Here is a 15,421-nt window from a genome sequence, read left to right as displayed (position 1 = left end):
CTCTTGGTTCCTCCCAACCTGACTGGCATCTCCTCCCATGCCTCTTTCTGTGAGACCTTTCCCACCAGTTTGGCCTGAAAACAAAAATGCGGAGATTGAAGGTGTCATCGCGCATTTTCAATCCACGGACGAGACACCAGACTCCGTTCAGAATGTGTAAACGTTACTTTTTGGCAGCGCGCAGATGGTTTTAAAAGCCGGATTGAATCACATCTTAATATCTGTCGGCTTTCGTCAACGTAGCAATGTCCTTTTTTGCGATAGTATTGTTCTCCAAAGAATTCATCAGCCTGCCGTTTCCATTCCGACGCAGAGCGTTATTGTTAGTTATGACGAAATCTCCTTCTGACAAAAAAAAAAAAAATGTTGCCATAAGAAACAAAAGGCAAAGAAAAAGCTTTCAATTTCCACGAAACGTTCAACTCCTGAGGTTCCAGCAGACGTGTTTTGCGGGAATGGGGCCTGAGGTGGTCCTCGTTTCCGTTCAAGCACATTTGGAAAAGATCCTTCGGGCCTTTGCCACACTCCAAAATACGACGGCAACTTTGTGGGAAATGACTTATAGGCTCTTCCTTGCTCGCAGCCCCCCCCCCTCCCCCCTCCCTGTATTCCAGCGGAGGAGCAGTCAGTCAGCAGGTTGTTCCTTTGTGCTTGATCTAACCATGTGGCTGCCAGGTTCCGAAATGTGGAACATGGTTCTGTCAAGCACCACGGAACGGCCCTGCCAATCGGCCGAGATCCAAGACTGTTTCGCGTCCGTGTGCGTGCGCGAGCGCTTTCGCTCGCATCTTCATCTGCGTTCGACAGGATGAAAGACAAAAAAGAAAAACCAAAAAAAAGCCCGCGTGTCCCGTACGGACGTTTTCGGTCCGGGCTCTCGCCCGACCGGTGACGGCGCGCCTGTGATTGTGATCAGGTTCGGAGGATTACCGCAGCAAGCTGGGAGGGGACTGCTTCGCCGACCTGGCCTGCCCGGAGAAGTGCCGCTGCGAGGGCACCACGGTGGACTGCTCCAACCAGAAGCTGAGCAAAATACCGGACCACGTCCCTCAATACGCCGCCGAACTGTGAGTCACCGAGTCGACCGGCAAGCCCGGAAATTGCATCAGCTCGGTTGTCGTCCAAAGGCCTTTTTCGCTCTCCTCAGGCGCCTGAACAACAATGAATTTACTGTGCTTGAGGCCACAGGGATCTTCAAAAAGTTACCCCAGCTCAGGAAGATGTGAGTCAGACGCGTGGCGAGCCAAACTGGAACTAGTAGCCGTACGCGAGTCACATTTGGGTCACGAGGGCAAAACAGAGGCTTCCTTCCTCATCTTTCTCGGATAGACGTGAGACACCCCAAAGTCTGGCATTTCTTTGACGCTTTTTCTTTGCTTCTTCTTCTTCTTCTTCTTCTTCTTCTTCTTCTTCCTTCTTGCACCAGTAACCTGAGTAACAACCGCATCGCCGACATCGAGGAGGGCACTTTCGAAGGAGCTTCTGGGGTCAATGAGCTCATTTTGACTTCCAACAGATTGGAAAACGTTCATCAGCGCATGCTGACGGGACTCAGTGGCCTGCGTACGCTGTGGGTACACGCACGCACGCACGCACGCACGCACGTATGCAAATACGCCATCTGGACGCAAGTCGCGACCCAAAACTTTTTATCAATTCAACAATTGGGAAAGGATGGCCGCTACTTCCAAATGTACCTTAAAAAGGAGCTGATACGTGTCGAGCTTAGTAAAAATCTCCTCCGCAAAAGATATTTGGGAGGATTCTCCGCTTCCAGTTTGGAGGAGGCCCTTTTCCGTTCCGGCCACAAAGCGAGTCCTGAGCCCCGACATCACATTCACTACTTGCAAAAAGTAGATTTGACTTTCAGCCGCGATTCTCACCACGTTGTCTGTCCACTCGTCCGTAGCGCGCGAATGCGAATCCGCCAAGTTGAAGCGCGGGCGGTCGTGTGCGCAGGATGCTCCGGAGCAACCGCATCGGCTGCGTCAGCAACAGCAGCTTCGGCGGTCTGAGCTCGGTGCGCCTGCTGTCGCTCTACGACAACCGGATCACCTCGGTCAGCCCCGGCGCCTTCGACGCGCTGCACTCGCTCTCCACGCTGTGAGTAGCGAAGCTCGCCGGGCCCTCGCGTCCCCGAAGGCCGAGTTAACGTTCCCGTCCGTTGGCGGTCTAGCAACCTCCTGGCCAATCCCTTCGACTGCAACTGTCGTCTGGCCTGGCTGGGCGATTGGCTGAGGAGGAAGCGCATCGTCACGGGCAACCCTCGCTGCCAGAGTCCCTACTTCCTGAAGGAGATCCCCATCCAGGACGTGGCCGTCCAGGACTTTGCTTGCGAAGACGGTAGGATCGGGTTACGCGCCTTGTCCGCTCCATATTTTCCGTGAGCTGCGCTTTGGAGCGCCCCGACACATTTCAAGTTGCGGGTCGTGTAGTTTAAAAAAAAAAAACAAATCACTCTTTGGAGAAACAAACAGCTCTTGGGCATTGTTGGTTCAAAGTGAGCATTTTTATCGTGTTGCCCTTTCACCCTGTCGGCAGTCCCGTTTTGATCAAATGTGGACGCTTTTTTTTTTTTTTTGTCAATAAGAGACTTACGTGATCGCTATTAAGAGAGGTGCAATAGCTGGAGCCGTAGGTCCGTCTTGAATAAACGTGTCTCGGTTCCCGCCGTCTCCACGACCGTCGGCGCCAGGGCGCGAGGACGACAGCTGCTCTCCGGCGCCGAGATGCCCGGCGGAGTGCTCCTGCCTGGACACGGTGGTGCGCTGCAGCAACAAGGGACTCGCCGCCCTGCCCAGAGGCCTCCCCAAAGAAACCACCGAGCTGTGAGTGATTTCCTTCCACGTTCCGATTGAGCGGGCTTCGCAAAAGACGCAGTTCTCATCAGGCGGGCTGTCAAGTCTTGGGTTTGGATCTCGGAGCTTTTAGTTTGGGCCGCCTCGTCCGTATTAGTCACACACAAATTGGGGAGAAGCGGCGGCATTTTGCCGTTATTAACGTACGGTACCTGATGGCTTCCCGCGTGCATGAAAGCGAGCTCGCCTCGCCTCAGCCCGCCGAGCTCCGAAAGGGGCGTTTTTTTGATGGCTGGCGCTGAGCTGACTGCAGACGGATGAGGAAGCGATGATGAAAGAGGATCAAGTGTCAATTTTCTGTTTTCTTTCAGCTATCTGGACGGCAACCGCTTCACCCAGGTCCCCGCGGAGCTCTCCGATTACAAACGCTTGACGCTCATGTGAGTGTCGGCGGAGGGAACTTGAGGCCACTCGAGTTGCCCTTTTTATAATCTGGATTGCCTTTTGCGCTGTGCCAAAGCTTAAACGCATCTCACGGCGTTTTCGTCAGCCGGAAATGCGTGTGTGGAGTGACCAACGTCATCCTGTCCTGCATTGGCACCGGCATGTGCGCCTGGGCCTTGATGCACCCGTTCTTGTTTCCTTTTCAGTGATTTGAGTAACAACCAGATCGGCACGTTGTCCAACCACAGCCTCAGTAACATGTCCGAGCTGCTTACCCTGTGAGTCCGGCTTGACGTCAGCGTGTCGCGTATTTGAAATTGTGCGTCTGTCCTGACCGACGTGTGACTGTGCAAGCGTTGTCACGGTTCCCGCAAACAATGAGCCCAAAGAGTCATTTCTCGCGGCGCTGCCTCTCCCCGTCTCCGTGACGACGTCTTTCATTTGTGTCATAAAGAATCCTGAGCTACAACCGTCTGCGGTGCATCCCCGTGAGGGCCTTCGACGGACTCAAGTCTCTGCGTCTGCTGTGAGTGCCGTCCGAGCGGAGCCCAAAAGACGCAAAGCCGGCCAGACTTTTCTCACCTGAGCGCTTTGTCAGGTCTCTGCACGGGAACGACATATCGCTGATCCCGGAAGGAGCCTTCCAGGACCTGTCGTCGCTTTCGCACTTGTAAGAAACGCACACGCGGGTTACCCATAAACATCGTGACGTACAATGCGAGGGCTGTGCCACGAAACGTTCACAGATTGGAGAATTGGAGCGATATGCCCTGACATCTTTGTTCCGATCGGAAGCCGTGCGGCAGCATTCTGAATGAGCCGCGGCTTTTTCGTGCAAGAGGTTCCATCGGAAGACTGTTACGATAGTCAAGTCGACGTGAGATAAAAGCACGGACGAGCTCCAAAAGGGAATTTCAAAGGCAGTCGGCAAATCTTTGCGGTCGAAAGAGATGGGGAAAGCCCTAAAAATCCAGTCCATTCCACAAATGGACTGACGACGTCTTTTCCTCCATGTTGGTTAAACTCATTGCTGCACTTCTGCGGCACTTCAACCTGCAGCAGTTGTGCGTTTACACACCTGATGCCTTGCTTCAAAGTGACGTTGGGATTTGCTTCCGTGTCCGACGTGTGTCAGAGCTGATGATTTGCTCCTTGAATGTTTTGACGATTGGGTAGCAAGAAAGCGACGGCGCCTCGCCGATCCAGCCTTAACCTTGCGCACGTTTGCCCGCGCAGGGCGTTGGGCGCCAACCCGCTGCACTGCGACTGCCACATGCAGTGGTTGTCCGACTGGGTGAAGAGCGGCTACAAGGAGCCCGGCATCGCCCGCTGCGCCGGGCCCGGCGACATGACCGACAAGCTGCTGCTCACCACGCCGTCCAAGAAGTTCACCTGCACAGGTACGTCCATTCCTCTGGTGCAAAGAGAAGGCGCCTCCAATTGTTCGGCATTTTCAAACTGCTCTACAGTCTTGTCTGAAACCGTATAAATAAGAGACCACCTGACACTAGTGTCAAAAGTTTGAAGAACCATTTTGCTATCCTGAATGGTCACGCAAGTGTCAAAAGATGAAAAAAATGATACAATCCTCCCATTCATGGCAAACGCGGCGCCCGTCAATTGTGACGAGTTGAAACAAAGAAGCCAGAAAAATCCGCTGCTTGGCTCACTTGGCCCATTTGGCGACTTTTTCTCATCATTGAAGGTTAAGTCCTGGACTTTCTCTCCTGCGCTGTACTCGCCTGTACCGTGTACTTGGTGTATTCAGACTTCTAAGAGTTGCAGATCCAAATTGATTCCTGCCCAGGAGAGATGAACGATTTCATTTTGACGGTTTGCACGGGAACGTTGAAAAGTCGGCAAAGGTGCTTGTGAGCGTGCTTTCTGCTTGCTTCTCATCTTGATGTGAAACGCTAACTTTTTTCATCCCATGACTGAATCCTATTTTGAACCTAATCTAACTGACGCACTGTAGAGGTCCCGGGGCCTTGTGGTTTTCTGGTGCCAGGTAAAGTAGCCCATCGCATATCTCGCCCCCCCCGCCCGCGTCCTCCCGTCCCCCGCCGCCACCCAAGTGGCGCCTCCCCCGGCTTGCTCGACGTTGTCCCGGCCCAGTTCCTCCAGTCTCAGCCACCTCCGCCGTGACTCTTCTTTTTCCTTTCCAACCCCCACCGTTTGAACCCTTGTTGTGTTTCGTCGTGGCCGCTAGAAGCAAAAGTCGCTCGCAGCGAGCAAGTCTGCGTCTCTCGCCGTCTAACCGCCCGTCCGTCCGACAGGCCCGGTGGACGTCGCCATCCGGGCCAAATGCGAGCCCTGCCTGTCGAGCCCGTGCAAGAACGACGGCACCTGCTCGGAAGACCCGGTGCGCTACTACCGCTGCGCCTGCCCCTACGGCTTTAAGGTACTCGCGGGCGCCTCGGGGAAAAAAGCGGCGGGCGGAGAAGATTTGACGTGTGATTTTGAAGGAGCGCTCGGGCCTTCGGTTCTTTAGGGCCAGAACTGCGAGGAGACCATCCACGCTTGCATCGGCGACCCCTGCCACAACGGAGGAACTTGTCATCTCAAGGAAGGCCAAGGCACCAGTTTTTGGTGAGCTCATTCTCTTCAAATTCACATTTCAATCAAAACATTCATGCGAGACTTCGGTGCTTTTCTTTTGGAGTTTTACAGTCTTTCAAAGATCAGATGCAAAAAAAAAAAATGTGTTTGAATGATTTGACTTCACGGTGTATATTTTGAACACGACAGAGAAGAAGACGAATATATTTTTTGCTTTCTGTGTGCTCCATATTAGGGAAAATAGTCAGGGAGCAAATTAAAAGCGATTAACCAATAGGCTTAAGGTTGATATCATCCGACGAGTCGCAATAAAGACGAGTGCTGTATTCATCATATTTCTCAGCGGACTGACTTTCAATTTGAATTAGCTTCTGAGCATGTATTCGTCGCATTGGCTTCCCCCAGTTTGAAGTTGTATTCGTGTTGTTATGTGCATCACGCTAGAATTTATATTTATTGCAATGATTTTTTTTTTTTTTTTTTACAATTACATACAACTATTTATCAATTGATCATTGCGTGCATGCACGCTTGTACGTGATCAACATTTGAAAGCGTTTGTCAGTCGTTTGACGTATGCGCACGCGTGGTGACGTCTTCAAGTCATGAAAACACACAAGATGGAGAAAAGAAGCGTCTGTCTGTCTCCCAGCGACGTAAACATTGCGGGAAGGGCGGCCCCTCTATTCAAATTCACATCGATATTCTAATATTTGACATCAGCAGGCGCACCGGTAACGTCCGTCTGGTCTCGCTAAGGGAATGGACCCCCTCAGCGGAGAATCAAGAGGATGCGGCTCACATCTGCATCCTGCCGTTTTTCATATTCATATTCATATTTGAGGTCTCTTTGCGTCTGCATTTTCATTTTCGGTACGGTGACTTTTCCCGGTGCGGCACCGGGTGGGCGCGCGGGAGCGTTTATTAGGCGCATAATAACGCAGTCATTACAGGCTCGAGGCGACGCAATCGTGAATTTGTGGCGCCGGAACGCAAATGACGCAGACGGTGGGCGTGCGTGTGCGTCGCCTCCCAGGTGCGTGTGTCCCGAGGGCTTCGAGGGCGACTCTTGCGAGTTCAACATCGACGACTGCGAAGACAACGACTGCGAGAACAACTCCACGTGCGTGGACGGCATCAACAACTACACCTGCATGTGCTCGCCGGAATACACAGGTAAACGCCGCAGCGTCTCCGCGGTAACGCGCCCGCCGCTGGAGACGTCTCCTTGGCGACGCGCGAGCTCACGTCGGCGCTCGAGTCTTCCCAAAGAAAAAGTAGATGAAGTCGTCAAAAAGTTTGAGCACAGTTGCCAAAAGGGTTTTTTTTTTTGTTGTTGTTGTTGTTGTTGTTGTTGTTGTTGGTATTGGCAGACTTGCCGAGTACCCGACACCTTGAAATGAGGCCTGGAAGGCAACTTGCTCTTCCCTAGTTTCAAACAGAAATACTGTTGACCACAAAGTCAAAAGAGTTGAATATGGTTTTCCAAGTCAATTTAAGACAAAACCACACCCAAAGACAGTCGTCCTGTTTTTGTGGCCATTTTCTACCCCGCCAAGCGAGCCGGCGCCCAACGCCGGACGCTCGCTCGCTCGCTCGCTCGTGGGTCTGGAAGATGATCCCTACGAGGTCGTCCTCATGGTCAGACGCGGCGTCAGAACGGCGTCGTCCCAACATGGCGCCGGCCCGAACGCATCACCCGCATTATCCGTCGTCAACGAGCAGCGCTGACGTGGTCGGGAACGACGTGTCCCGACGCCGCCGTGCCGCGCGTCTGCTTGACTTCTAACCTCTGTGGCGCTCTCATTTGTCCTTCTCTCGTCTCGCTCTGCTGTCCGCCATCCGCCATCTTTTCTGTGGTCGCAGCCGCAACCAATGAGGTGGAGAGAGGTTAGTCGCTTCTTGTCGCTGTCCCTCTCTCCGTGCTTCCTTCCTTCCCTCCTTCCTTCCTTCCTTGGTCCCTCCCTCCCTTCGCAGCGGGTTAACAGTGCATGTTCGGTTTCCGCTCCAAGTTCATCTTTTTTGAACGTAGCACTTTAGTTTTATTTGACTTTTGCTTGCAGTCAAACGAGCACACCGTACGGCGCTGATTCTCAACTGCCGGGTCGTCGTGGGAGGTAGTAAAAATTGTTGTATAGCATGATAATTGGTCTGCAGGATTCATTTCCTGAAAAGAAGAGATCGGCGTTAAGATGGGAGTTTTTTTTTTTTTGTCAACGGTTTTCGCCTCATCCTCGATTTGCTAAGAAGGTGCTCCAAAAGGCGCAGGCTACACGGAAGCAATGAGCAGTTACGGTTAAAACTTCCGAGTGTACATGTCGATGATTGTCCCAGGTTGAGACAACAGTTGAGAACCAGCGCTGGCTGTATTTCCGTGCATCCCAAAGAAAGGCAGACAACCGCTGCCGCACGGCATATCGCGGCTGTCCGAAGAAGCGGCCTTTTTGCCGATAATGGCGGCATTGTAATGAATTTGTGCTGCTGTTCCGTGAATATTGCAGAGTTGGAGGTCATTGTTGAGAATTTTGCCGAAAGAGCGGACGAACCTTTGAACGATTGGTGGAAAGGAGAAGATCCCGCTACGCAACGACGCAAACGACCATTCCAAGTAGTCCAACCAAAGCTGGCATTTGGTTTGCAGTACAGTGTGCGACTGCACTTTGTGCACCGCAGCCTACCTCGGAACTCGGCTTCGTTCAAGCCTCTTCCTTGGGTGCGACCTCTGGTTTGGCTGCTCTTTTGTGCGTTTTCTTTGCCACGCGCCCCGCCTCGGCAAAAAGATCGCTGACGAGTGCCGACAAAGCGGATGGAGCTGCGGTTGAATGCGCCCGTGACGGCCTTGAGAAGTGTGACCGCTCAGAGTGCACAACCTCTGCACGGTGGCGCTTTGTCCGCCTCGGGAAGGCGTGGCGTACCTCGTGTCTTGTAAGGAGGACTTGCTAAGTATGAGCGACTTTTCAAACACCGCTCGTTAACCTTTAGCAAGCCTTTTGAACACAGGCGCAAATACCACGCGCGGCCCAAGCGATTTTGTAATTGCGCCCGCCGTGGACGTCGCGGTGTCGGGAGCGCCGTTTGGTTTTGAACATTTCCAAGTTCTGAGTTTCAGGAGCAGCAGGACACGCTTGAGAATGTCAACGGGGAAACGAGATCGTCAGGCCTGCCCGTCGCACCGAGGCGACGCATCTCGCGGCGCGTCGGCTGAAACTTTGCCTTTGTGCGTTCCCAGGAGAGCTCTGCGAAGAGAAACTCGATTTCTGCGCTCCCGAATTAAACCCGTGTCAGCACCATTCCAAGTGCATCCTGACCCCGCACGGGTACAAGTGAGTAGCCGAGACGGCCGCATGCGTGACCGTCGGCGTAGCTGCCAGTTTCGTCTTCTTCCTCTTGTACTTGAGTAAACGGCACGTCTCAGCCTCGCGTCTGCGTGTATTTCGCAGGTGTGAGTGCGGCCCGGGCTACACGGGAGAGCACTGCGAGCTGGACTTGGACGACTGCGACGGACACAAGTGTCAGAACGGCGCTCAGTGCGCGGATGCCGTCAACGGGTACACCTGCGTGTGTCCGGAGGGCTACAGGTGAGGAAGGCCAATCCCGTGATGGGATTCTCCCTCGCCATATTAGGAATGACGATGGGAGCCTTAAACGTTGCATTTCTAGATGAGCTCAGTGGATTGACAACTGGGTGGGGGAGGTCGTGGTGGGGGGGGGGGGGGGGGGCTGTGGAACGTTTCAGAGCGCATCCCAAAAGTTTGCAAACCACTGGAGTTTGTCCTTTTCCAGAGTGGAGGAGGAGGGCTCCCCCTTGTGTTCACTCAGTAGATGTCGCATCGCAGCATATGTCTTCCTCCTTGTATCTTATTATTGAATACCATCTCTGAGGCCACTCTGCATTTAAGTCAGAGTGGAAAAATGAACTGATTCTCTTCACTTGACTCAGTGGAAGGGGGAAAAAAAAAAACGTGACTGCACTCAATATAGTTTCACTCTTTCGTTGACTCTTGACTTTTATGCTAACCTAGTCAACAGTCAAACCAAAAAAGGCAAACTAGCAATGAAAAAATGACTTTTTTTCCAGATTTTGCTGGAGACACAAATTCAGCAAAGTGGCGTCGGCATCATTCTGACACCCCAAACGACACCCCCCCCCCCCCCCCCTTTGGTCCCAGGCAAAATCTCAACCCGTGCGAAAAAGGATCCCGATTTGGGCCGGTGGATCCGCTCGGGCACGAATTTGGGCTTTGCTCCAAGGGCGCCAGTCCTAACGGCGTACTCGTGTGTGTGTGTGTTGCAGCGGGTTATTCTGCGACCTTTCCCCGCCGATGGTCCTCCCCCGCACCAGCCCGTGCGACGACCACGACTGCCTGAACGGGGCGCAGTGCGTCGTCACGGGGACGGACCCCCGCTGCCAATGTCTCCACGGCTACGAGGGGGAGCGCTGCCAGACGCTGGTCAGCGTCAACTTCGTCGACCGCCAGTCTTACCTGCAGCTGCCCTCCGATCTGATCTCGCCGCCGACCAACATCAGCCTGCAGGTGCGAATGTCGTCGGCCTCGACGTGGACGCCCCGTGGCCAAAAAAATGCTCACCCGTGTCCGTTGCTCTTGTTTTCCTTTCAGATCGCTACAGATGAGGACAGCGGAGTCTTATTGTATAAGGGAGCTAAGGAGCACATCGCGATGGAGCTTTATCGGGGACGCGTGCGCGTCAGCTACGACACGGGCACCCACCCCCCCTCGGCCATATACAGGTCACGCCCGCCAGCGGACGCGAGCGCGACGCCGTTCTCACTCTCACGAGCGCGCTTTGTCCCTCAGCGTGGAGACGGTGAACGACGGCAGTTTCCACGCGGTGGAGTTGCTGGCGTCGGAGCAGACTTTGTCCCTGTCCATCGACGGCGGGCCGCCCAAGTCCATCCGCGGCGTCGGCAAACAGTCCACGCTCGACGTGGAGTCCCCGCTTTACCTGGGAGGTGAGGACGCGAGCTAAGCCGCGCGAACCCAACACGTACTCGCGGGGTCACGTTCAGCCAACCCTTTCCCAAAAATACTCGTTTTTTTTTTTTTTTTTTTTTTGTTTTTGTTTTATGGGTCATTCAATCAAACGAGTTCCTGCCTAATGCTGTCGGTCTTCATGAGCTCCGAGCATGAGCAAATATTTACAAGGTTCGAATCTCGGCTCTCCTTGTTTCCCCACCCACGTCGATTCCGCGTGTAGACTCGTTGAAAAAATCGAGAATTGTTTGAACCCTCGTCGGTCTACGTGGCCCGAGATGGGCTCCAACTCGCCCGGGTCCCAAATGATGAACACAACGTGAAAAAAAGGAAGGGATGAATAGTTCTGTCTTGGGAACGTGTTTGTGAACTATTAATCGTCCAGAATAATGGTCAGTTGTGAGTTGTTGCATCATTCAGTTGGCCTTTGTTGACAGAAATCTAACCCAACAAGCCCTGTTTAGTCCTTCTCTCCAGTGTGGAACTCCAAAGAAAGAAAGAAAAAGGAGTTCCACCCCCAAAATAGCGGCAAATATTTTCGGAACGCAGCCGTCGCGCCTGGGCAAAACGCGGTTTCGGTCAGCAACGGCGCGCGATTGACTGGCGGTCGGCGTGTTGCAGGGATGCCGGCGCGCGCCTCGGCATCCGGGGGGGGCCCGGGCGGCCCCGAGGGCAGCAGCTTCCGCGGCTGCCTCCGGAACCTCTACGTCAACGGCGAGCTGCGGGACCTCGGGTGGCCCGGTCGAGGGGTGGAACCGGGGTGCCGGCCCTGCCAGAGAGGGGCCTGCGTCCAGGGGGACTGCCGCCCGACGGGACATCGCGCCTTCGCCTGCGCCTGCCGCCCGGGCTGGACCGGACCGCTCTGCGACCAGCGGGTCGACGACCCGTGCCAGGGCAACAAGTGAGTTGCAGGAGCCACTTCCGGCATCATGCTGAAAAGTGTAATGATTGCTTGATGGTTTTGATATTTACAACAAACAAAAAAAACAACCCCTGACTAAACTGACTAGTTCGCCTCCCGCCCGATGACGCTGGGCTCACCGCGACTCTCGTGAGGATAAGCATCTCAGAAAATGGACGGATGGATTGGGTGCAAAAATCACCAAATTTGGGACCAGGCTCAGCGGGGTCCCCGGCACGAGAGCCCCCGTTGTGCGCGCCCGCCTTTTTTTCCAGATGCAAAGGCGGCAGCTTTTCTGGAATTTTCTCAATTCTAAATTCATCCGCTTGCAAAACGACGGCAGTTCGGGCTGCCGGCTTGCGGCAGACGGACGAGGAGGTGGAAGAAGAGAGCGGACGACGGCGTCGATTTGATTTTGGAATTCGAGGCCTGCCCTCCGCTGGGCACTTTTTTACATTTTTTTTCCCCCAAACTTTTCCGCAGGTGTGTCCACGGAGCGTGCCTGGCCATCAACTCGTTCTCGTACTCCTGCCGCTGCCGGCCCGGATTCGTCGGCGTCCTCTGCGACGAGCGGGAAGCGTCGGACGCGTGCGGCCCGTCCCGCTGCAAGCACGGCAAATGTCGAGTGTCGGGACTGGGCAAAGTCTACTGCGAGTGTGACGGCGGCTACGCCGGAGAGGCTTGCGACAAAGGTGCCGTTCCTCCTTATCGCAATTGATGGGAGAGAAAATCGCGCCTCGGTCCTCGTTTGTCGTGAGCGTCTAACGATGTTTGTTGTTTGCGCCTTTTAACCCTTTCGTCTGCCGACTCGCTCCTCCAAATCAGCTTCACCCGATCGTCCGCTTAACCCCGCACGAGGCCTCACGCAGGTGAGACTTCACTGTGGCACTTTTTTTGTCCTTCCTTCCGCTTTGTACAACTTGCCTTTGTTTCATCTCATCTTGTCTGCTTCTTATTTAGATTCTTTTCCAAAAAAGAGTCGGCAATGGACATTTCCTTTTGTTGGCTTGCTTCCCACTTTGCGCTCCGTTACCTGCTGATCTCAGGACCCGACCGGGTTTATTTTCAGGACGCGATTTGGAAACCGATAGCAAAACTTGCACGTCAATCGTAAAGCCGACTGGGAGCCACCGGAGAGACTTTAGAATTGGAGCCATAAAAGGATGCAAGAGTATCTCTCTGAAAGTTGCCGACTCCTGTTTCAATTGCGAGCAGATTGAAGCTGCCGGAAGGAGTTGACGTCGCAGACGCAAACTCGGGAAAGAAGTCAACTCGTTCTTGCGGCCTCAAACTATTCGGGTCGGTCGGCGCTCGCCGGCCCCGTTCGGCCGATAGGGGAACCGGTCGCGAGGCCCGTCGATGAAAGCGACGGACGAGCGTGCGCTTTGGGGAGTGAAGCCACGCCCCCCCAGCAGCAGCACCAGAGCAACGGCTTCGTGTTTGTGGCGGCGCCGTCGACGTCACGGCATGACGACTAAACAATCTTTCAAAAGAAGTCAGACGGAAAGCAACGGAAGGCTTCAGCCCGACGCAAAATTGATTACTATGCCGATTGATTGAGACCACGGTTTGTCCTTGTTGTTTCCGAGACAGCATTTCCAAAATAAGAAATCTGACCGAGACTATTTATTTTTTATCGACGTCATCATATTTTCTGTTTGTCCCCACCGCCCACGCTTCCCTCACGGCTTTGTGTCTTCCCTTAACGCGCCCCCGTACCCCCGCCTCAACTCTTCCTGTCCCCCGAGATCTTCTCAACGCAGCGAATAATTGTTGAAATTTGTCGGCAGAGGTGGCCTGCCGAGGCGAACGGCTCCGAGATGTCTACCGGCGACAGCGAGGCTACGCGGCGTGCCAAACCCAGGAGAAGGTCTCCCGTCTAGAGTGCAGGGGCGGCTGCCCGGGGGCGGCGGACGGACACGGGACCTGCTGCGCCCCCCTCCGCAGCAAGCGCAGGAAATACACCTTCCGGTGCGCTGACGGCTCCTCCTTTGTTCAGGAAGTGGAGAAAATTGTCAAGTGTGGCTGTACAAAGTGTCCCGCATAGAAAAGGAAAACAAAGACTTCACTCTTTGCCACTTATATGTTTTGCGTCCCGCCTTCCTCGCTTGCTTCCCTCTGAGATCCCCACAAAAGCCTCCGTCGGTTCCTTTCACAATCTGCTCCTCGAAATGTGCTGCGCAGTACAACGCCAGACTTGGTGTTTTTTTTTTTTTTTTTTTCTTCCGAAGTGGAGGAAAAGCGGCATCGACTTCTTCGGGTCGCTGGGACGACTCGGCCCGGGCCGGCGCCGAGAGCCCAAGATTGAGCCGAATGGGCGGCGTGCAAGAGGCTGGACGCAATACTCGCCCCCCCCCCCCCCCCCCCTTTGAAATCATTCAATTCATCCAGCTACTGGCCAAGAAGTCTCCCGTGTTTTTTGTCACCTCCCAGGTTGAGTACTCCCCACTGCCGAGTATTTATTGTATCATAAATACCTGCACTTATCCAGTAGATTCTCCCCATGTATCAAGTCTGATTCTTTTAATATATATTAATTTATATTTCTCCTTATTTTTGTATTAAAAAGACATAATCTGTCAAGATAGCTGAACTAACATCACGGTGTCTTTTATTTTCTTTTGTTTTTTTTTTTGTGCTTTTCAGAGACTTGGGTTCCATTTTGATCTGCAATTGTGACATGAGGACAGTGCGTGTGCGCGTGCGTGTCTGTGTCTGTGTTTGTGTGTGTGTGTGTATATATATATTTTTGTTTGTTTTTTTTGTTTGTTTGTTTACCGTGTGGTGACCAGCAGTCGGTCGGTCTTTCTGTTAAGCGTACGAGAAGCGCAGATCTCGTGAGTAGCGTCGCCCCCTCGCGGCGGCCTTAGAACTGTTTTGACCTTTTGATGAAATGTCTGCTTGAAGGAAACTGTGACTTTTTTTTTCTAAACGAAACTACTTTGTTAGCCCCTTCGGTCTCCCGTGTTTAACATGTTGCTGCTATGTTTTTGTACCGTAGACTCGGATCCCGATCCGTACGTTGTCTGGAGTCTCCCGCTGCGGCTGTGCGGGGGGGGGGGGGGGGGGGGGGGTCCTTGTGGAACTGATTAAATATGCCCCTCCCAACCTCACCCCCACCTCTAAACGTGTGCATTGTGCTTTTTAGATCCCGTCTCTCGCCCAGACTAATGTCAGCTCCCCGACTGATCTTTGTTAATTAAAACCAATATTTACCTCACACTCTTTAGCGCTGCCTTTTTTGTTGTTGTTGTTGTTTTTGTCTGTCCTGCCGTGTTTTGTGCGCCGAACCCAAATGATTTCTTATTTTCGGCAGTCTGCGTCCTCCCCGCTTGGCCTTTTTCGCCTTTGGTCACTACCCGGGAAGTAGCTTTGAAAAAAAGGTGGCTGTGCCTCGCTTTCTTTTGTAATTTATCAACCATTGCAAATGGTTGACGTCTGCGTGGGGACGTTGTCGGCCCCCCCCCCCTCCTTTGCCCTTGCCCCCCCACAAAATTTTCAAGGCTACTGCACAACGTAACGTGAAGCTCTCTCATGCTGATCGAACTTTGATTTGGCTCAACTTGCAAAATACATATCGAGTGAAGAAAACAAGTATTTGCTACATCGCAATTTCTCCCACTTGGAAATCATGGAGGGGTGTGAAATGTTCATGGTAGCTGCACGTCCACTGTGAGAGAGATCATCGAAAAAGAAAAATCACAATGTATGATATTTTTTCAAAT

General features: G+C 53.3%; 1 protein-coding gene across 7 annotated transcripts in view; it reads left to right on the top strand.

Annotated features, from left to right (window-relative positions):
* Positions 1–14,907, top strand: part of slit2 (slit homolog 2 (Drosophila)) — a 63,122-nt gene extending 48,215 nt beyond the window's left edge. For 5 of the 7 annotated variants that reach the window (XM_061829656.1, XM_061829654.1, XM_061829650.1 and 2 more), the window contains 21 exons: positions 917–1,067; positions 1,148–1,222; positions 1,427–1,570; positions 1,960–2,103; positions 2,177–2,343; positions 2,696–2,828; positions 3,170–3,238; positions 3,449–3,520; positions 3,697–3,768; positions 3,841–3,912; positions 4,479–4,642; positions 5,519–5,643; positions 5,734–5,831; positions 6,838–6,977; positions 9,031–9,124; positions 9,242–9,379; positions 10,096–10,551; positions 10,619–10,773; positions 11,417–11,696; positions 12,180–12,388; positions 13,487–14,907. In XM_061829656.1, coding sequence (XP_061685640.1) covers positions 917–1,067; positions 1,148–1,222; positions 1,427–1,570; positions 1,960–2,103; positions 2,177–2,343; positions 2,696–2,828; positions 3,170–3,238; positions 3,449–3,520; positions 3,697–3,768; positions 3,841–3,912; positions 4,479–4,642; positions 5,519–5,643; positions 5,734–5,831; positions 6,838–6,977; positions 9,031–9,124; positions 9,242–9,379; positions 10,096–10,551; positions 10,619–10,773; positions 11,417–11,696; positions 12,180–12,388; positions 13,487–13,743 — 3,215 coding nt within the window. In that variant the 3' untranslated portion in view covers positions 13,744–14,907. Of the gene's footprint in view, positions 1–916; positions 1,068–1,147; positions 1,223–1,426; positions 1,571–1,959; positions 2,104–2,176; positions 2,344–2,695; positions 2,829–3,169; positions 3,239–3,448; positions 3,521–3,696; positions 3,769–3,840; positions 3,913–4,478; positions 4,643–5,518; positions 5,644–5,733; positions 5,832–6,837; positions 6,978–9,030; positions 9,125–9,241; positions 9,380–10,095; positions 10,552–10,618; positions 10,774–11,416; positions 11,697–12,179; positions 12,389–12,521; positions 12,566–13,486 lie in introns of all 7 variants that reach the window. The other 2 variants (XM_061829651.1, XM_061829652.1) reach the window with 2 other exon arrangements.
* Positions 14,908–15,421: the final 514 nt, after the last annotated feature.

The sequence above is a fragment of the Syngnathoides biaculeatus genome, chromosome 9, assembly GCF_019802595.1.
Source record: "Syngnathoides biaculeatus isolate LvHL_M chromosome 9, ASM1980259v1, whole genome shotgun sequence".
NCBI lineage: Eukaryota > Metazoa > Chordata > Actinopteri > Syngnathiformes > Syngnathidae > Syngnathoides > Syngnathoides biaculeatus.
Note: the sequence above shows the minus strand (reverse complement) of the source record. Positions and strands in the feature narration are given on the sequence as shown.